The sequence below is a fragment of the Alosa pseudoharengus genome, unplaced genomic scaffold (genome assembly GCF_046254945.1).
Source record: "Alosa pseudoharengus isolate Yale_2024_CS ecotype anadromous, Long Island Sound unplaced genomic scaffold, YU_APseudo_1.1 YU_APseudo_1.1_scf_3, whole genome shotgun sequence".
Classification (NCBI taxonomy): Eukaryota; Metazoa; Chordata; class Actinopteri; order Clupeiformes; family Clupeidae; genus Alosa; species Alosa pseudoharengus.
Window position 1 is genome coordinate 37961707 of NW_027468718.1, and position 22858 is coordinate 37984564.

A 22858-nucleotide genomic window follows, 5' to 3' on the forward strand; every position below is an offset into this window, starting at 1 on the left:
ATAGTTTTGGCAATGCCATATGATCAGAAGCCAAATCCAGATTTTTATTATTATTATTATTACCAGTAATGGTTATTTAGCAGACACTTGTCGAAAGTGACTTTCAGAATATGAACAACATTATAATAGTTAAAAATGATATTTAAAAAAAATATATATATAAGTCTACGTTAAAAGTGCAGTCAGCGATGACATTTGTTTGTTTAAATTTATATTTAAAATGATTAGCAGATGCTTTAGTCCAAAACAGCATATATTATCATTTAACCAAGGACCAAACGAAACACACTAGAGAGGTAGTTCTCCCCTCCCATCAGTATTCCCAGAGAAATTCCACGCAGGGCTTCATTTTTGTTTGGGGAACAGGCTGCCCCCACTTTGTTTGTTTCGAGTTTTTCGGAGCCTGGAAACCGTTTTTTCTTTACACTGTACTCACCAAATGGGCAGCTAGCAGCTGTAAGGAGATGATTACTTTTAAATTATAAATTTAACTATAAACATAAACATAAACAAATGCGACTTCCCGCTGACTGCATCTTTAATATATGAAATGTAAGCTACCAGTTGTATCAACCAGAAACAAAGAGTATCCTCTTGCAGATCTCTACCATTAAGCTTTTTAAAGAGCCAGAACCAATGTCACATGAACTAACATTTTTTTTGACAACCCTCTGTAATATTGTCATGTAACATAACATATATAACCTATGTACATCTTTTTTTTTTTCATTTCTCACACCAGGAGAGGAGACATCCCTCAGCAAGAGTTTTGACCTGTTTGACACCTTTCTGGATGTACGGTTCCACAACAAGTTCTTCCGCAGTATTGGAGTGAGTGACAATGCTATTAAGATTGCTGAGAGTAGTCCAGCTGCGGACAAGGTGTATGAACTACTTTGTGTGTGGATGCAGAGAGAAGGGCTCCGTGCCAACATCAATGATCTGATCCAGGCACTGCTGCAGCTGGACCAACGTTACTCGGCTGAAAACATTGCCACTAAGGCTGTAGAGAGAGGATTTTACCGGTTGGCATGACCTATGCCTGGTTCAACTCAGGAAGGGAGTATGAAGAAAAGTCAAATTAGGACTGAAAGGAGAACCTAGAGGTCTAGATTCCTGATAATTGGGGTGTTTGTGAACCAAAACCAAGCCCTTTGGTTTGTCTCTACTCACCAGTTGTGGACTAGCTGGTTGGAATGATCCAGACATTTTTGAGAGTGGAGCTCTCTGCCCTGTATGTAGCATATGATTAGCTTTATAAAGCCAACACTGAACTCTGCTCTGGATTGTACATTCCCTATCCATACAGGCCCTATGCACTGCTCTCAGGCATGTTTATGACTGTAATAATTAGCTGAATTAATATCTCTGTGAAGACTCTGTGATGTCAGTGGTATGCACTGCTTAAAAAAGTAAAACATGGTAGGCTTACTTTATTGTGTTTCCATGGCCAGTTTAAGTTAATGCATGGACTTAGTTACCTTACTGGTAAGCACTCTTCTTGAAAGTATTGCTAAAGTGGTTTTACCACCACTTATTACCACAGATTACCAATGGTGCATTACTGCTCTGAGTGCACGTACTGGCCACAAGATGATTAGTGGGCATGGTGGAGCCTGACAATGTTCACCTGACAATTGGTTGACCTGTCGATGCGAGTCTATGTTGCTTTGGATAAAAGTGTCTGCTAAATACCAGTCAGCTTTAACTTTAAGATGATTTATGTTAAAAACACTCAGTGGCAGTTCTAAGGATTCATATGTGGTGCTATAGCTCAGGTGCACTGTAAATGTATTCCACGTAAACTAATAGAATAGAAGCACAGGAATGGAGTACACTAACATAGTCACAGTTCAAACCTATCAACACTGATTGCCTTATCTGTCTATCAATATCTACCAATATTTGTTTTTTTCCAGTAAAACATCTTTTTTTGGAAAGCTTTTTTTTCTTGTCTCTTAAGTCACCAGTGCTTTCCTTGCTTAATTTATTTTTTGGATACATTTATTTATTTGTCAATATGTTGTCAATATTTATACTGTTTATAGATATTTCACCAGTAGTACTTGGGACTCAACTGGCAAGTCTGTAACCATGATATTCACATCGCCCTTGCAACATGTATATGCCAGTCAAAAGTTTGGACACATGCATTCATTCATTACTTTTCCTTTATATTTTGTCCAATTGATTTCAGACTTTGCAAGTGTCTTGCTGCGGACCAGAGTGCCAAGTTTCATGTTGTTTGGATAAGAAATACAAAAGATATCGTTAAATATCTGCAAAACGATATAGCCACTGTAGCCACCCCTCCTCTCACACAGCACAGCACAGCAGCACCAGAGAGGGTAGAAGCAGAGCTTTGGCAGCACTGAGTCAATGCACACGGGTAGAAAGTCAAGTGAATGCCAGATGTTTGAATGATTATCATGTCTGACTTCAACAATATAAAGACTGCCTATAGATGTGGTGTGCTTGCATAAAATGATTCAGAGGATTTTGCAACAACACGCCAACCCACACGGGTTGGCTATGCATTGGTTATTCAAAATGATCAACGAATATGAAACGAAGTGTTCATTAACTGACACTTCGAATAGCCTAGGCTAATTTGGACTGTCTTTGGACTATGAATAAACAAACCACAATTCCGATTGCAGGGTCCCAAATTGAAACAAGGGAAAATGTTAACTGTTTGGTCCCGAGGACCGAGTTTCAGAATGCCACACATGAAAAGCATGGCCAGCTACAGACACTGAGTGGCAGACAGAGCATGTGTCACTTACAGGCTACCAAAGTCACATCATTGCAAATTTCAAATGACAATGCATCATTCCACAAAATGGTTTGTCTTCCCTATCATCAAGTTAATTAATTCGGCTAAACATATAGCCTTAACTCAAAACAGCTGTTACGCTTATGCCATTTTGATCTGTAAAAAATGTCACAGGCAGCCATGCTTAAATGATGCTTACTTATTATAATAAAATGTAATATATTAGCCTATGATATAATAATATTCAATATTCATTATTCATTTAGCTAGAATTATTTTTTTTCCATATGGACCTATTTAGAGCTGTCCCAAATGATTATTTTATAAACGATTAATCTAACGATTATTTTTCCGATTAGTCGATTAATGTAACGATTATTTTTTCGATTAGTCGACTAATCTAACGAATTAATTTTTCGATTAATCTAACGATTAATTTGTCCATTAGTTATTAATTTTCCATTCCCCAATATCAGGAAGTTTCTCATTAACATTTCATTAATTTTATTTGCATTAACCTTTTTATGTTTCATGTGTGAGGTGATGAGGGCATGGCGTATCAGACAGAATAGCCTACATAAGATATGTGCGATACCAGGGTTGTATGTTAACTTTTTTGCGCTGAGTATTGGTGAATAGATTTGTAGCACCAGCCACAAAATCTCTAGCATCGTTATAAAACCTTAAAAATCTTTAAAAACTATCACATGTAGGGCAGTTCATCACAGTACATCAATTGCAACTGGACTGATAAAAGGTCATGCACACCGGTAGGTTACATTGTATTTGGGAAAAGCAGAAGCTATCAGCATGATGTATTGTTATTATTACTACTATTATTTTTATCATTATTATTTTTAAAACAAAACCATAAAACAATCCCTGTCAGTTCCATGCAGTTTTCAACAGCTATCAGGAAGAAATACCATCAAGTGAAATACCAGTAGCCTAAAACGAAATGCAGTTGTACATCTAATCAGTGGTGCACATGAGTAGGTTTATGTCCAAAAGGGCCTTCATGAAATGCATTACTAGATTGTTCCATACAAATACAGACTTCCCTCACGGGATCAAAAGAGTATATATAATATACTATGCTAGTAGCTGAAGGTCTGTGGCTAAAGCAGCCATAATGAAAGAGTCGTGAAGTTTTTTTCTTTTTCGGAACGGATCTTTTTAGCACTAGGCCCACTAAGCAAGACTAGTGTTACTGTATGTTGCGCATGAAGCATGAACTGGGTTCAAATTTGACAGGTAGAAGCGAACATTCTCAGCGGATGTCTTTCTTTGACGTTTTAACTGAATGGTGGGATTTCAGTTCAGTTCTAAAAAAAGCAAAGGAACAAGGCGATTGTCATAGACTTTTACAGAGATATGAATCCACCTCGGCCCGGTCGGAATATACTTTCGCTTTAGGCAAAACACTTGCTGGGCTCGGGAGGATAATTCGCAATATGTTGTAGGATTGTTTGGATACTATGTACACACACGTGGGCATGCTTTTTAGTCGCGTTTTTAGACTACTACTACCAAGTTGGAATCAAAGCACATCAATTCCCCAATCACATAACCTACACACACACTTCAAACAAACAAACAAGCGTCTCAGTCTCACGCATGTATAGCCATAGGCAAAACTGTATTGCACCGGTGATACGTTGGTAAATCATCCATCGCACAGAATGTTTTTTGTAGCATGCGCAACAAATATGTTTAGCTACAGCCCTGGATGCATCTCTCAAAGTGCACTCTAGAATCTTTGGTTTAAATCGGGATGTAGATCATCACGGGTGTGTTAATAAATCTACATTGCGAATAGTTGACGCAAATTATTTACATCGACAAATTTATGTAATCGATCACGTCGACTAATCGTCCCAGCCCTGGTCCTATTTTTAAAGCAGGCGCTACCTACCTAATAGCATGTTTTGAACAGGCACTGTAATAGATTCCTAGATTGGACATTAGAAATGTAACATTACTGAAGACATGAAAAGTTTGACATACTGTAACTAGGGCTGTCAACCGATTAAATAAATAATCTAATTAATTACATACTCTGATTGATTCATCTAAATGAATCACATGCATCCACTTTTGCTATGAACTTATTTAAAAAAAAAACATTTGGCAGATGAGTAAATCAATGAGGAGCCAAACCAACATTATAAACTTTAAAGTTCAACGTCTCTCTTTTATTATAATTTTCCCTTTTGGCGCAGTGTAGTGCCTGGTGTCAGATTTTTAGCATTTTAAATGCAAATGCAAAAAATGGTATACCCCCCATGATTTGTCTTTTTTTTGGCCATTTAAACATGTTGAATATTTTATTCATATAATTAATGTTGTTGCCTTTTCTATCCAGTAGGTGACAGTCCAGGATAAGACATAGCAGAGCCATATATATATGTATATGGCTCTGAGACAGAGTAGTTGAGTAGAAAAAGATGAAAACAGTAGGAAAAACTATACAAATAAAAGCAGCATACAAGTGCGAACGGAAATGTAATGTGTGAAGTTATTTGAGTGGAAATAAATGTAACCACCTTCAACATACTTGTGAAGACATTTTGTTTCAAGTGTGCAACAAATATAGGCCTAGTCGATTTAGTAAGGGAGTTCGTCGGTTAGTTAGTCGATCATAGGTTAGGCTAAGTAAACAATACGTTTCCAAAGTTAGCTTTGACAAGTCTGGCGTCTAGCATTATTATCATGAAGATGTGTGCTAACTCGTACGTCCGGACTGCTTTGCATTGAGGTAATTTGATGTGAGACTTGACGAACTCCTATGGTAGGCAACGGAAATTCCTTAGCCTACTACAGAAATGGTAGAGAGGTCTGGGCGTTTTTTTTAAGCGTAGCCTAGGCTATATGTTTCATTCACTTAACCAAACAGTGCTTTCTCGTCTGCCTCTTTCAGTCACTGTAGCCAGACTGGACTGGGTCAAATGTCACCATGAAATGTGATTAATCAGCGTTAATTTTTTTAACACGTTATTCTTTCTGTAATTAATTAATCAAAATTAACGCCTTATTTTGACAGCCCTAAACAGAACACAAATGTCTTTAAATAGATCTGTTTCACATGTTATATTAAAAATTAATCTTTGCATACTATTGGCATTATTAAAGTCAATTTCATGCTTTTCATTTAAAATTTGTGAAAGAAAAGCAGCGAACAATTCCTTAAAAATATCTGCGAATTCCTTTTAAGACACCCATTCCATTCCAAATACCCAGAATTTGTTTAAGAGTGTGGTGGAAAGGTGTCTATTTTGAAGAACCTAAAATATGTATTTTTTAAATGGTTTGGTTACACGTTTTTGCTTATTGCATAATATCATACAAAAAAATTTTTTTTTTTTAGTTAAAAAAAGTTATTGTGAAAAAATAGTCATAATAATAATTTAAAAAAACATGAATGAGTAGGTGTGTCCAAACTTTTGACTTGTCTGTGTGTGTGTGGTGTGTGTGTGTGTGTGTGTGTATGTATGTATGTATGTATGAAGACCTCTTTTCCAAAACGCTATATCCACCATTTAAATGCATTTTCATATATCATTTGCATTTGGTTTAAAACAATACAACTGCACTTTTATTGATATTACCTGAAATACTAAATAAATTAAATAACATGACATTAAATGGATTTATAGTGTTTTGGAAAAGAGCTCTTCATATACAGTGCTGTGCATAAGTTAAGAAACCTATGCTAAAGTTGACTAAAAAGAGGAATAAAAAATCATCTTTTGGAAATTGATCTTATCCTTAATTAAAAAATGAGGAATAACATTGGTGTCCATCATCCAAAATGTTCCTCATTTTTTTAATTAAGGCATTAAGATCAATTTCCAAAAGAGGATTTTTTTATTCCTCTTTCTAGTCAACTTTAGCATGGGGGTGAATACTTATGCAACCCACTGCGTATATGTATATATATATATATATATATATATATATATATAACTTTCAACAGTACTTGCCTACAAAGTACAATACAGAATCATTCATATATTGCCCTTTGACAATTGAGTGTATACAGACAGAAGGGTACGCAGAGAAGGTATACATAATATATTTCCTAATTGATTTGTTGTTCCTACCTGTTTCTGTGTTGAAATCTGATGATGACTGCACTTGTGACTTATACTGATCTTTATAGTCAGATGAGAAACCTCCAAATAGAAGTACATTAGTAGTACACTATACATCAATAGTTGGTTTCTATCTTTTTTTTCTATTTGTGGTAATGGTTAATGAACAGTCATCCATAATTACGCTGTTGGAATAATTAATTACAGTAATAGTCCTGTTGATCGCACCATATCCAAACTAGTAGGAATCTTTCAAACTAATTTGAAAATTACTATGTTTGAACATTTAGGGTCATAAAGCTAAGACTGTACAAACACTAAAACCACATCCACATGACATGCACAGCTTCATGTATTCATGCATTTCATGCATTACCTTAATATTACTAGTTGTTTATAGTAATTACAAATTTAGCTCTTATACACATTTTCTTCTTTACACAGAAAATACTTCAGACATCAGAATGACCAGCAACTGCTGACATGTTGTTAGGTTGTACCAAGGACTGTTTACATACACGGCATATTCCGATTACAATCCATATTCTGGTTAAAGGTGCTCTAAGCGATGTCATACGTTTTTTAGGCTAAAACTTTTTTTGTCACTTACAGCACACATCACCTCACCATCCGCTAGCTGCCTGTGTCCTGAATACACTGTAAATAAATGACTTCTCAGCGGTTTGTCCCTGAATTTCATCTATAAGTGAAATTGGCTGGATAAGAGCCGCTACTGTTTTGCTTTTTTAGCCTTACAATAATGTTCTTTGTGGATTTTCCACTAATTCTTTCAAAGATGCCACTATTGCGATATTTCCGCTCATCAATAAATTCCATAACATTCAAACTTTCATGATTTGAACAAATAAATTGGCCTCATCTTCACTCCAGAAGTGCAAAATTTAGAAAACAAACATTTTTCACCATGTAGCCAAAATTGCACAAACATTCGCAGACATAAACTGGTATTCTGAAAGGGGCATTTTCCAACTAATGTGTTTCCATGCCCCAATCGGTAATCAGAATATGATCTTAATTTAGTTATGGTGTTTACATGACTCATATGCAATCAGAATATTGTCATTATTCCTATTAAAACAGGAATATGGTGTGCATGTAAATGTTGTAAAATGTAGTTTCATGAAGGAGTAGATGGCTGTCATCTATGTTGTAAAGTTGACGATACTCTCACTAATTTTGACAGCTAGTGTTTTTGCACACCAAATCCAAGTCTCATATTTTACATCCTATGTTGTTGGCTTGTTTGTATTGTTATATATGTTTGTTGCTAAAATGTATCTAGGATGTTTACATTTTTAATAAAAGCTTCAAGTGTTGATATGTTTTTTTATTCCTGTGTAGCTTACACCCAGAATAAAGTATATATTCTTAAAGTATATATATATAGTATTTTTAAAGTATATATTTTTGGCCTTTTATGCCTTTAATTTACAGGACAGTAAAGAATGACAGAAAGCGGGTGGGAGAGAGAGTCGGGGTGGGATCCGGAAAGGACCACGGGGCGGGAATCGAACCCGGGTCGCCGGCGTACGGTGCAGGTGCCCCAGCCAGCCGCGCCACGGCTGGGGCCACGATACATTTGTGACAAAAATAAAAGTAAATTGAAAACGTCTATTTGTCATTTCATTTTCATTACCATCCATTGGTATATTACTGCCAAAAATGAAAATGCAAACTTCACTTTGACTTTGCCTTTTCCTGACAATGCGCACAATGTATGCCAAAATGATAAATAAAATGAAAACTGACACCTGCTTGCGATTTATTTTCCATTTCTCGATTTTCATTTTCAAGTTCACAACATGCAAATGAGCTGCATTGTTAATGAGATGTATGTGGGTGGTGCTCTGGTGACGACAAATGCAAGTGACTAAATTTTTCAAGTACAGCTCGCTGCAGCCTGCGGGAAGGCGAGGCTTGACATCAAGCCCCGCCCACATCCAACTCAGCCATGTTTTCTTTGCCTACGTCACTCCCCATACGCTTTGGCTTTAGGCCTACTGCCGACAGCCCGGTAGCGAATTATATAGTATATTGTTTCATATTAGATGATAGAAACTGATGATTTAGGCTAAACACAAATTACATTTCATGCAACAACAGTGAATTTTTCATGTAGGCCTAGGCTAGTTACTGTAATTGGGTTCTTGTAGGCCTACTTTTTCGTTCATTTGATTTCCGGTTTTGAAACAATAACCATGCACATTCACAAAAATTGGTCATTTTAAATATTGATGACGATGTGTTCAAACGGAAAACGAGCCATATTTAATTTAATTTAGCCCTCAAAAGTAGAATGGTGTGTTGTTTCATTATCATGAACTATCAGTTTAACAGCAAGAATTCTCCATTACAACCAAATAGCCTACAAAGGGGCGATTTTGCTTTATTAACAACAGGTGAACCAGAAACATGCATTGTGAGGTGCGAAATGCCAGGTGAACGTCAGCGCAAACGGAAACTGACTCCGTGTCAGGTGGATGGCAACAGCTGGGCTGTGAATGGTCAGGAGATGGAGGAAGGAAGTGACGGAGGAGGAAGTGAGACAGGAGAGTTGGGGAGCACTGGAGAGTTGGTGTCACTCCCCGATGTGAGTCGCTACCGGATATGAGTCGCGCATGCGTCACTTTGCTACTTTGCGACTACCTGTGCTGTTAGCCACAGAATAATGACATTAGCCTACACAGCAGTAATGTATTATTTAGCGTAAGGCATCACATTTTCACAGCATGATCTCTAATGTCAGTTCTAGATTAGAGGCTGAAGTAGCCTGCTAGCGAGAGACTTCTGTAATATCAATAAAAATTGACCTACATAACGAAGTTTGTTCACTGCTGGCAAGTAAGTAAGCAATCAAGCACAACAAAGGCTGTCACTTGAATGGCGTTTGCTAACGTTAGCAATCAAACAATCTTAGATAGCTAAAACGTTTTTGAAACAGAAAAGTGAATTATTTTATGGATTTCAGTCGGATCCCTTGGCGTTATGCCGTAAAACCTATCAATCTGAGCATGCGTGACTCACATCGGGTAGCGACTCACATCGGGGAGTGACAGTTGGAAGACAGCGAAGTTAACGAAGAGTGGAATACTAATCAAAGTAAAAAGAAAAAGAATAGTACATCTGATTGTGGTGAAAGTGCTTCTTTAAAGGATGGTGGGGAACAATATAAGGTATTTGTTAAGTTGGGACAAAAAGGTACTACGTTCAGAGAATGGAATCCGATACAACTTACAAAAGGTATAAGTAAAGAAATTGGAGAGGTAAGGAGTGCAAAAATATTAAGAAATGGACAATTACTGGTGTTTTGTAAAAGCGAAGAACAACTCAAAAAAGCAGTTAAGATAAATAAAAAAAATGGTAAACTAGTGCAATGTTCAAAGGCTAATGACAGAAATTTAGTCAGAGGAGTCATTACTGGTATTCCGGTAAATGTACAGATAGATGCTATAATAACAAACATTAAGCACGTTAAAGTATGTGAAGCTAAAAGACTCAAAACGAAGAGGTTTGGAGATATTTACGACAGCCTATCAGTCATGCTAACGTTTGAGGGGGAAACATTGCCAGATAAGGTTTTTGTTGGATTTATGAGTTATGTGGTTAAATTGTACATCCCTCCACCACTTCGATGTTATAAGTGTCAACGGTTTGGGCATATTGCGGCTGTGTGCAAAGGTAAGAAGAGGTGTAGTAAGTGTGGAGGATACCATGATTATGATAAATGTGACAAAGTTCGCAATCAATGTTGTAACTGTGGAGGGGAGCACAGTGCAGCATATCAGGGCTGTGAATTTAGTAAAAGAGCCAAAGAGGTACAACGAATTAAGGTAACCGAAGGCATTAGTTACTCTGAAGCTGGCCCCCAGAGTGGATGTAATACAAAAACAAAATGAGGGTATTGGAAATGACACAATAAATGAAGAGGATGGAAAGACTGGGAAGGACAATTTAGTTGTCAGCAAACATGACTTTGTGATTTTTATGGTTGAAATTATCAATTGTTCTGCACAGACCACGAGTCGTACCGAAAGGATCAAAATTATTGTGAAAGCAGCTGAAAAATACTTGGGGATAAAAGGAATGGTTTGGGAATCAGTTAGGGATAACCTAAGTACAGACAATCAGTCTACCCAGCACAATGCTGGTGTAGATTAAATGGCGGTAAATTTAGGCATACTACAATGGAATGCTAGAAGTTTGATAGCAAATGGCCAAGAATTTAAGAAATATTTAGATGAGATAAAAGAGAAGCCTAATATAATATGTATACAAGAAACATGGTTGAAACCAGAGTTAGATTTTATTATTAAGGGATATTCAGCAGTTAGAAGAGATAGAGGGAATGGTAGAGGGGGAGGATTAGTAACATTTATACAAAATGGTTTAAGCTATGAAATTATAATCGTAAATGATAAGAATGAATCAATTACGATAAGGATATGGACTAGTAAAGGTTCTATAGATGTAATAAATTATTATAATCCTTGTGGAAAATAGAGGGTAGTATTTTGGAAAATATTGTGGGATCACCAATTAGTGAGGTAATATGGTGTGGGGATTTTAATGCCCACAATACGTTATGGGGAAGCAACAGTACAGATGCAAATGGTTCAGTTTTAGAAGAATATATTGATGACAAATGTTTGGTATGTCTTAACAATGGTGAGGGAACACGGTTTAACAGTATAAATAATACTGAATCAGTACTTGATTTAACTTTTAGTGCAATAGCAGGTATTAGTACATGGAGTGTAGATAAGGAAACAACAATAGGTAGTGATCATTTCCCTATTCTAGTTAAAGTGGGATCAGGGATGTGTCAAGACAGGATTAAAAATATTCCAAGGTGGAAAATAGAGAATGCGAATTGGGAATATTTTCAGATCATTTGTGCAGTAAAATGTCTTAAACTTAATAAGATTAAAGAAATAGAAATAAATGAGTATTAGTAAATGAAATGATTAGTAAATGAAATTATATTGTCAGCTGAGGAAACAATACCTAAAAGTAAAAGAAATAGGAAATGTAAGAATGTACCATGGTGGAATGATGAGTGCAGTAAAGCAGTTAAAGCAAGAAATAAAGCTTTTAAATATGTTAAGAAATATCATTCTCAGGATGCCTTGATAGAGTATAAAAAAAGCAGGCAGTAGTTAGAAAGACAATTAAGACACAAAAGCGCAACTTTTGGAGGGAATTTTGTAATAGCATAGGAAGGGATGTGAAGTTATTTGATATATGGGGGATGATAAGGAGGATGGGAGGAGTTAAAAGGAAGTATGAATTACCTGTATTTAAAAATGGTGATAAAGTGGCAGTTACTAATTTAGAAAAGGCTGAAGTTTTAGCTCAGACATTTAGGAAAGTACATAGTTCTGAGAACCTCACTAAGGAAGCACAAGCGAACAGAAGGAAAGTGTTAGAAAATTTCCCAGATGTTTTAGAAAAGAAAGGACATTCAGGAAATCCATTAGACGTACCTTTAAATATGTTTGAGTTGAAAAAAGCAGTCCTTAATGCAAAACAAACTACTCCAGGAAAAGACATGGTATGTTACAAAATGGTAGCAAATATGACAGATGAGACACTTGAAATAGTACTAAAAATGTTTAATAAAATTTGGGAAATTGGTCAGCTTCCATCAGTGTGGAAACATGCAATTATAGTACCTATTCTAAAGCCAGGGAAAAACCCATCTGATCCGTCTAGTTATAGACCAATTGCTTTAACATCGCAGTTGTGTAAAATAATGGAAAAAATAATTACAGTTAGAATGACCCATTATTTAGAAAGCAATGACCTTTTCTCTCCATATCAGAGTTGGTTTCGTAAAGGGCAAAATACAATGGATTCATTATTATGTTTAGAATCAGATATAAGGAAAGCACAGACTAATAGGGAGGTGGTAATAGCAGTATTTTTTGACGTTGAAAAAGCATATGATATGCTTTGGAAAGAAGGGTTATTAATTAAACTACAACGATTGGGTATTGGTGGTAAAGTATACAATTGGATTTTGGATTTTTTGTTTAATAGGAAAATACAGGTAAGAGTAGGAGCAGAATTCTCTGAGGTATACACCGTTGAGAATGGAATTCCACAGGGTAGTGTATGTAGCCCATTGTTATTCAACATTATGATTAATGATATATTCTCAAATATTGACCAGAAAATGAGGAAATCCCTGTATGCTGATGACGGAGCATTATGGTTTAGAGGCCGTAATGAATCTTATGTTAAATCAAAAATGCAAGATGCAATTAATGAAGTGGAAAAATTATCTGTGTAAAAAACCTGTGAAGGGACAAGTTGATAGTCACCCAGCTAAATCTATCTTAAAAGACTGCTGGGAACATAGTAAGTCCAATTACAGAAGTTTTGGGTGGATTGGCGATGTGAAAGCTGAGAATATAGGGTTACATAAGTTACAGTACTGCTCAACGGTCTCAGTCCCTCCTATTCCTCCATGGTTTTTCCCTATACCAGATGTAGATTTAGGCATTCACAAGGAAATTAAAAATAAATCAAAGGAAGTAGCAGTGAGGGATATTGTTAAATATTATCTTAATGTGCATTTTTCTGATTATATATTCATATTTACAGATGGTTCCAAGGATCCAAAGACAGGACATGCTGGGTCAGCAGTATATATTCCAAAGAAAGGGGTAATATGCCAGGAAAGGCTAACAGATAATTTGTCAGTATACACAACAGAGCTAGTTGCAATTTTGTTGGCCCTTGGAATGGGTAGAGGGGAATGATTTAAATAATTCAGTGATTATATCTGATAGTTATTCAGCTTTAGAAAGCATGAAAACTGGGAAATCTATAAGAAATGATATAATTCATAACATTTATATGGTTTTGTATAAGTTAAATGCAAAGGATTTAAAAATCAGGTTTCTTTGGGTACCTGCACATGTTGGAGTGAAGGGGAATGAGGAGGTTGATAAGCTTGCAAAACAAACACCAAGGGCGCAGGAAGGGGGGTGCTGAGGGTGCTGCAGCACCCCCTGCTGGCAGGAGATAGATTTTTAAAAATGATTATATATATTTTTAAATAATTACTAATTCGCTGTCTGACATTATTTATATTTTTGTATGTGAAATGATGAGTCAAATAGCAAAAAAGGGTTATGAATAGGTTTGAATATAGGCTACTAAAAATTAACAGTTATAGAGATCAACGTGAACATGAGTCAGTTACTGTAAGAACGGTAGCGTAGTTTCAGCTATGTGATAGCGATGAAGTGTGTAGGCCTACGGTTGATATAGGCCTACATATTCTATGCGATTTACACGTTCAAAAAACCATGGATAAGCTGAAAGAAACTAATAAATGTATTTCTAGTGAAATCATTTCACTATCCTAGTCGCTAAGATAGAAATTATTAGGACACACTTGCTGTGGAGACGACACACTTTAGGCTATTCAGAAATTATTTGCGAGATCATTGCAGCCTGATTATTAGCCTATATTTAAAGCTTATACCATGGTCTAGGTTGAAAAGGGTGTCATTTAAAAAGTGATATACTACACCTATAAAATTATTATGACGTTGCTTAACAACGCCTGAGTTAGTCCGCTCAGCTGTGACTTATCAACATTCCACAGCATTGCAGAAACAGCTGAAAAAACGAACGATTTTAACTCTAAAACTCATTTAGTATTAATAATTGATTTCATATTTATTTATTTCGTAAGTGATGAAGTGAAATGATGTCAAGTGCGCTTCTGTGGGGTTAGGGTGGGCGCAGTGGACTCGGAGTGCTGTCGCGGAACATTGGAATTTGTGGCTGCCCAGGACTTTTCTAAAACGTCTCGCTATCACCCGCACACCGCACTAAAATGACGTAGGCTATTTAGCAGTCAAAATCCGAAACATGTCCGGGGGGGGGAATATTACACGTTCCATTTAGCAAATCTGAAGCTAAAATGTTCATTAAAACATATGCAAGATCAACATGGCAGGAATATTGGGTGGATCAGGACAAAGGGAGACATTTATATAATATACAACCAGAAGTGGATATAGGAAGGACAGAGTGTAGGAGTAGAAGAGAGGAAAGTATAATTACAAGGTTAAGAATAGGACACACAGGACTTAATTCTTCACTGAAGATAATAGGGAAACATCCAACAGGGAAATGTCAACATTGCAGTCATTTAGAAACTGTATAACATATTTTATTTCATTGCCCAAAGTACAGCCAAGAAAGAAATCAGCTTGTTCAGTCTCTCAGAATGGTCAAACAGAATAACTTTACAATGCAAGGTTTACTAGGGAAATCATCTAGCAATATATATCATTTTGTTATGAAGTTTCTGAGACACAGACTTAGCCAAAAGGATTTAATCTACTTGTTTTCTTTTCTTTTTATTTGTTTATTTATTTTCCTTTTTATTTATTTTATTTCCTCCTTGATCTATTTATTCATTTAGTTAAGTTCCAATATCTCCTGATTCACACTCCCGCCCAGTAGGTGGCGGTAATGCACCGTTAAGTTGGTTTGTCAACCGCCATAAAAATCAAAAGAAGAAGAAGAAGAAGAAACATGCATTGTGTAACGTTAACTGGTTAGATCAAGCTCGACATCCTCATCTCAAATATAGGGTACTGCCAAAGAGTATAGAATTAACTTCTATACTCTTTGGTACTGCCCAGATAGCAAGCAGCTATCGGACCACCGGTAGATAGGCTAACTTCTCAGCAACCCGCGATGGTAACGTTAGGCCACCGGCAGTCCGCCGTATAAATGAATAAAGAAAAGGTTGTCAAATATGAGGCTCGTTAGCCCAGCGGACCGCGGTAGAACCGATGTGCAAAAACTCAGCGGTCCGCCGGCGACATCGAAGCCGGTGGGCCGCCGCCAGCCTATTGCCATCTGGGTGGTTAACTTTGCTGGCTAGCTAGCCAGCTAGCTAGTTCCTATCTGACGAACGAGTAGTGTGACAACAGCGTTCTTATGGAAACGTTGGTGCTGTTGCGAGTTGCTGCACTGGTTTGAATCCACAGTTTACGTGTTGAATAGAGCATCACAGTCCCGCCCACAGGAGTTTCCGGAAGTAAGAATTCAATGCAATTTCTCCATTGACAATTCGGGTATAAGCCATACAAACTTAACTGCACATGGTAGACTCAAAACCAGCTACGGCTGTACTAAGCGATTGTGTATGCTCATATAGACGCCAAAAGTTCACGGGGCACTAACCTCGTTTTGAGATAAATGTCTTTTATTCGCGATGTCTTGGATAAGTACTTCATTACCCACAATCCTGAACAATCCCACAGTGATGCCTCTGATTGGTGGAAAGGCCGTTCAGTCATAGTTTGAAACTTGAATCAGCGAAAATTATTGACAAAGATGGCGAAAATCTTAATGTGAATAAAAACTTTCTAGACGAACATTGGTACTTGTATCAACAAGGATTGTGGTTTATATATCACACGAACTTAGTCAGGGCCAATACACCATCAAATAGAACACTGTAAATGCTAGTTTGAACACTTAACTTTTCAGGTAGCCGATAGGCTAGCTAATCATTAGCCTTTCAGACATTAGAATGTCATTATAATGCTGCTAACATTAGCCTACATGCTGCAACACAGGTATGAAATATATTAGTGACCTTGTTGTTTCTATGAACATGAATTGTTGTTTATATGAAACATCAACTTAGACGAGGCATAAAAAGCCCTGTATATCCCATATATCCCCATTAAGAACTTAAACCTTTGAACTAGCTAGCTAGCTGATAGCAAAGCTGGATGCTACCACCTGGTATACACTGACTGCAGTAAAATGGTTAGCAAACCGTCCATGCCCCCGGCCCGTGAATATTTCAGTTTCAAGGACGAAATCAAGAGTGTCCAAAGGGGTGAAAACCACTTTAAATCGGGTCACATTATTGACTTGTGTGTGTCGAGGGTCAGCTTGTGGGTTATGTATGGGCCAGCATGAGGAACAAGACCTATCAAACCTACGAAGTTGTGTGATGAGTTTTGCAGGGAGGTTGGTAATGCTAGTTAACATTAGCTAGGCTACTGTAGCCTTCATACTGTACGAGCCATATCAATCATTAACCTAGAAATACGTCTTCGTACATTTAATGAACATTTTGTGTAATAATTCAAGTTAATAAACTGAATATGGTGGTCCAAGAGCAGACCATGCACCGGTCCATGCATCAGGATGGCAGTCAGATACGAAGCACTGCACAATGTTGCTAACGTTAACGTTAACCGCTTTCACACACACGATATAAAATACACGATGGTAAATATAACATTCAATACCAAAACACTATTATTTACACGATTACTCCTGAAATAACTGCTATTAACTATATAAAAATCATTGTTTGGAGGAGAGGGTTCGCTGCTGTCGCCGGTTGGAAATGAATAATTTCGCGCTGGTTCGTGCTGTTTATATATTTTTCAGTGAGGCCCGGTGGTTTATGGGATGAGTAGTTCCTTAGCTCGGAAATGAAAATATGTACACAGTCTTGTACCTTTGACTTTTTTTGGACTTTCTCTTCGTTTTTTAACTCGAAATGATATGTTGTGTGCTTATGAGTTACTCTGTAGCTGGATATCCTAAGACATGCTCTAAAACTCTTTAAATACGGATTTTTCCAGAACGTCAATGGGAAAAATGAATGGGAAAGCTACTTCCGGAAACTAAGCTCTCTCGGAGGAGGGGCGGGACTGTCATGCTCTATTACACAATAAAACGTGTTTTGCAGTAAGTTGCTGGTTTGTAGAATGTAGCACTAGCAGCTCGCCCAGTAGTCTCGTTGCGTTCCTAAAAATTTAGTCACTTGCATTTGTCGTCACCAGAGCACCACCCACATACATCTCATTAACAATGCAGCTCATTTGCATGTTGTGAACTTGAAAATGAAAATGAAAATCGAGAAATGGAAAATAAATCGCAAGCAGGTGTCAGTTTTCATTTTATTTATCATTTTGGCATACATTGTGCGCATTGTCAGGAAAAATCAAAGTCAAAGTGAAGTTTGCATTTTCATTTTCCAACTAACATTTTCATTTTCATTTTTGGCAGTAATATACCAGGATGGTAATGAAAATGAAATGACAAATAGACGTTTTCAATTTATTTTTATTTTTGTCACATATGTATCGTGTTTATCAGGAAAATTAAAAGCCAAATGTATATATTTCATTTTATTTTTACATTTGGCAGGATAATTGCACTGACACTTTGAAAATTAAATGGCAAAATGAGTTTTTCATTTTAATTTCACTGTTTTAATTTTAATTTTATTAATGGCAGGAAAACCCCCCCATAGGGTTAGCTACCCTAAATCTGATTGCCTGGCTGGCATCTTGATAAAGACCATAGACTCTATATATAGAACTGGACAGTGTGGTTGCATTCAGCAGTGTTCTATGGAATTGAAGCCGCCAAGGCGACGCCATCTTGGAAAATTTGCAACCAATTTGAAGTGCGGCTGCGCAGCAGAAGTTGAAGCATGCGCAGTGAAGAGGAGTCGCGGTCAGGCACGCCCACTCAGTTGCCATTCAGCGAGTTAAACACGCCCCTTGTCAAGTGAAACCCGCCCCCTTCTCCTTTCCACAACGCAGGTCGACTCGGCGCCGAAGGCTAGAATCTAGCTGGCTGGATGAATTTTGCGGCTGTGAGTTAGCTAAACAGTACAAACAACAATCAGTTTGTTCTTGTCTGGTAAGTGTTGCGTATCAACTGAAAAGTTTTTTTTGGTCTATTGTTCTTAAATACGTCTAAGAGAGCTTATTATGTTGATTATAGACTGGGACAATTTATTATGGTGAATACTAATGAGCTAACAACAGAAATACGGACAGCGAATTACATGCTAACGTTAGCAGCTACATTAACGTTACCGTTGTTAGTCGTTGAAGTGAAGATTAGCACACAGCTCCTGTAACAGTCGATGCATGATATACTTGGTTTTATTTGTTGTTGCTGTTTTCAAAATATCTCAACCTTAATGTATGCCATCTCAACATGGAGTAACCATTGACTGTACATGGGGATTAATAACACTAGACAGTCAGTACATCGGTGAACATTTGAGAAAGACCTTAGTTTGTCATCTAACGTCCATGATCAGTCATACTGATAACGTTATTTTTCAAGCTGACGCAAGTTAATAACATTCCCACCGCATATTTAAATGTGTAGTTAACATTAGGTAGGCTGTGAAGTTTATTGCACACATATATTTAATTAATTGGTATTACTAGTGGTGTTGAGTGCCTGATTAGATGCTTTGTAATGTTGTAAAATTGTCTGACTAACTTTATTGTAACTTTCCTTTTTGCAGGTAAGATGGCTGAATGTACTGGAGGTGGCGGCAAGGTGGTCTCCATGGTCTACATTAGTCTGCAAGCAAGGGAATGCCTACGTGAAGTGGTTTGGCTGGGGTGGTCTGAGGTGGCATGTCCTCCCCCTTTCTCCAAGCCCCCTGACATCCATCTCCCTGACATCACCAACCGTCACTGGATCAACCTGAAGCTCCTTATACATGGGACATGGCGCAGCACCACTACGTTCTGAAAACACATGACTTTCAATAACTTGCGTGGCACCAAGAAAGGTCTGCCGCTGCTCTGAACCTTCTGTTAATGTGACATCATTCATACTTGAGGCTGTACACATCCCTTTGTTTCTATTTTCTTTATTGATGTCACCCAAACTTCAACTTTCTGTATGCCCCTGAACTCACACAAATTGTAAATTGCAATGCGCCATTTAACCAGTGGTGTAGTCTAGTTAGTTAGTTGCAGTGGTGGGTATACTGTGAGCAACCCCAAATGTTATTGAATACGTATCCTTGCCTATTTTAAATGGGTATACTGAGATGATGATGCTTTTTAAATGGGTTTACTGTGTAATCCTGTGTATCACGTAGACTATACCATACCACGGTCATTTAACTGCCTTGGTATTTAAGTCAGAGGCCATTGCTTAGTATTTAACTGTAGCCTACACAAAGATGTAGACGTTACAAGAATATTAATATCAGAATAATTATTGGTTGATACTAAATCAATATTGAATGTTTTTTTTTTTATTTCTTTTGAGTGATATATCATTCAGAATGTTGCAACATGACTGGTCTTCAATCAGCCAAAGAGGACACATCGTAACTCCTCTTCTAGTTACTCTCCATTGGCTCCCTACAGTAGCCAGAATTAAATTTAAATCTCTCACTTTGGCCTATAGGACACTGACTGGATCTGCTCCTTGTTATTTTAATTCAATGATCAAGATATACATCCCCAACCGCCCACTGCGGTCTTCTGATGAGCGTCTGTTGTGTCGACCAGTCTTAAACGCTAGGTCAAATTCAAGACTCTTTTCCTCAGTGGTTCCATGCTGGTGGAATGAGTTGCCCAGTGCTCTTCGTTCTTGTGATAGTTTTTGGTCTTTTAAGCACTTCTTATACATTATGGTTTGTATGCAGTAGTACTGTTTTATTTTCATTATAGGCTGTTGATTAATTTGACATTGTTTATTATTGATATTCTCCTTAATGTAGTCTTACCATGTTATTGTTATTATATTATTGATTGAATGGGCATTATTATTTATTATTGCTTTCCCCCCTCATTTTCATTGTTTATTTCATTAGGCTATTGATTGATCCCTGTTTTAAGTATTATATTGTTTTGTATTTGTTAAGGGTAACCATAACCATCATCATAATGTGGTATTTTCTTATGCACTTGAAACAAAGAATAAAAATGTTTCTTTAAACGTAGTACCACTTTAAACACATCACACACTGAACAGCAAAGTAGCTTCCTGTTTATGTGTAAAATGTTTACAGAGTATCCTGATGTAGTAGGTCCATGTTCTCATATTTTTACAGCTGACATTAAGGCTGCAATATTACATTTTTGATTTATAATGGAGCACCCTCTCTGGTAATGGAGCACCCTCTCTGACTAGCAAGCCTGTGGTAGAGGCATATGATTACAGACATATTGAGAGAGCCTATCAATGAGTTGTCACAGTTTTCAATTTAGACGTATTATTTTGAAATTATGTACGTCTACGGGAGGATTACACATCACTGGCAAGACCTGATCAAATCATACCAATGCAAAATGCTTCTCCAGCAGTGCAATCGCAGGTAACCACGATACCTTAACGCATTTTCAGATACCGCTGTTCTGAGCATTATTTGTAACTTTGAATCCCTCCTCACGTTAAGCTATGGTCCAATAATGTGTTCACTAAAACGTTATTTGTCGGGCTGATTCATAAATGGGCATACCGAGGTTGTCGACCTAGCAGGCTAGGTGGCGTTTATTGCCATTCGCAAAACTAAGCAAGAGTTAACGTTAATGAAACTTAACATCGCCTTCTCCAGTGACTTAAGTGTATTCAAATGAAGTTGCAACGATGATGGCGGCAATCACTGGTTACGTTAAACCATTTGAAACAAGTAGGACTATAAATGATGGTGACTATGGCTAACGTCACTTCTATAGAGTGTGCCAGTGACTTCCGTTTTACTTCCGCTACAAGGGACCTGTCTTTCAAAAAAATATGAACGGGAGTTAATGGAGAGATAACAATTATTTTTTGGTCCAGTTTGAATTGTGCCACGAATTTCACATATGATGTGTGTAAATTTAAAAGATAATTTTTCACGTCAAGAAAGTACTGTTGTTCGATAGACTTCAAAAGTTATGTTGGTTTTGTACGAATCCGCTCAGTGGACTACATCTCTCGTCTCGAACGATGTACGTCACCAACGAAACGACAAGATTAGAAGCTAGCTGATAGCTGTTATGCTAGTTAACGGTTGCATCTTGCTGCCTGCTATGTCACTTAACAGGTGACTGTACTTAACAGTATCTAATGTACAGTCTATGGACGAATACAACTTACCTGATGTGTTTAATCCTCTGACTCATGGTATTTTCATTGGCAAGGAAAGCCCAATTAAGACCTGTTGCTGGTATGCTTGTACAATCTAGTGTGGCTGTGAATGAGCTAACGTCACTAGCGCGACTGATGGGTTTGTAGTCGTTGGAATTACAATCTTTCACAATGTTGTAATTCAATAGTTACGTAACAAACTGCAAATGTCTTTACATGAAAAATTGTCTTTAAAATTGACAAACATCATATGGGTAATTCAAGGCACAAGTCAACCGGGACCAGAAAATAATTTCTTTTTCACCATAGACTGGCGTTCAAATTTTTTTGAAAGATAGGTCCCATGGAGGCAAGTGGAAGTGGCGTCACTGGCACACTCTATATAGCAGAGCCCTTTTACTGTACCTATCAACTGGCTAATGCTAGCATGATGTAGCATGCTATGAGCTAATATACTTAGCATCTACGAAAGAACAGCACATATCTTTTTTCACAAAGAATCTGTCACAACTAACAACGATGTCTCTTACAAACAACTACACAATGTATGACTATCAATTTTGTATTTAGTCAGACTGTGATAAGATATAGCCTAATGATAATAACAGCAACACTTATTTAGGTTAGATTATGTGTCGAAATCAGGTGTCGTTAAAATAAGTGAGCGATGACGTGGTAGTGTCTGCAGCCTAGACGTTGAAACATAATGGACAAAGCGTCGTGTCTGCTGCCAGCCAGCTGTCAATCATAGGTGTAAACACGCCCTTTTTAGATTAATATAACATTAAAAAAAATAATTTCAGCGAGAAAAGAAAAATTGTGTGTATTGAAGCATCTTGAAAACTATTTTTTCGAATAAAAAGTTGTAGATACAAAAATAGTTTTAGGTGAGAAAAGTGACACGGAAAGTTGGCTACTTGGCCATTGAAATACATGGGGATGGGCGGAGTTATACATTGTACTGCAACCAGCCACCAGGGGGCTCTGGACTAGCGCTCGCATCACTCTTAACAGACCACACTGTCCAGTTCTATACAGTGATAAAGACAGATTACATTTCACA

At 37.2% G+C, this 22858-nt stretch overlaps 2 protein-coding genes across 5 annotated transcripts in view; both read left to right on the forward strand.

Annotated features, from left to right (window-relative positions):
- The window catches only part of tnfrsfa (tumor necrosis factor receptor superfamily, member a), a 109072-nt gene extending 100865 nt beyond the window's left edge, over positions 1 to 8207 (forward strand). For 2 of the 4 annotated variants that reach the window (XM_076264215.1, XM_076264216.1), the window contains exon 10: positions 743 to 8207. In XM_076264215.1, coding sequence (XP_076120330.1) covers positions 743 to 1035 — 293 coding nt within the window. In that variant the 3' untranslated portion in view covers positions 1036 to 8207. The remainder of the gene's footprint in view (positions 1 to 742) is intronic. The other 2 variants (XM_076264217.1, XM_076264218.1) reach the window with 2 other exon arrangements.
- vwa8 (von Willebrand factor A domain containing 8) overlaps positions 1 to 22858 on the forward strand; it is an 833026-nt gene that overhangs the window by 726895 nt on the left and 83273 nt on the right. The gene's annotated exons all lie outside the window — the stretch shown is intronic.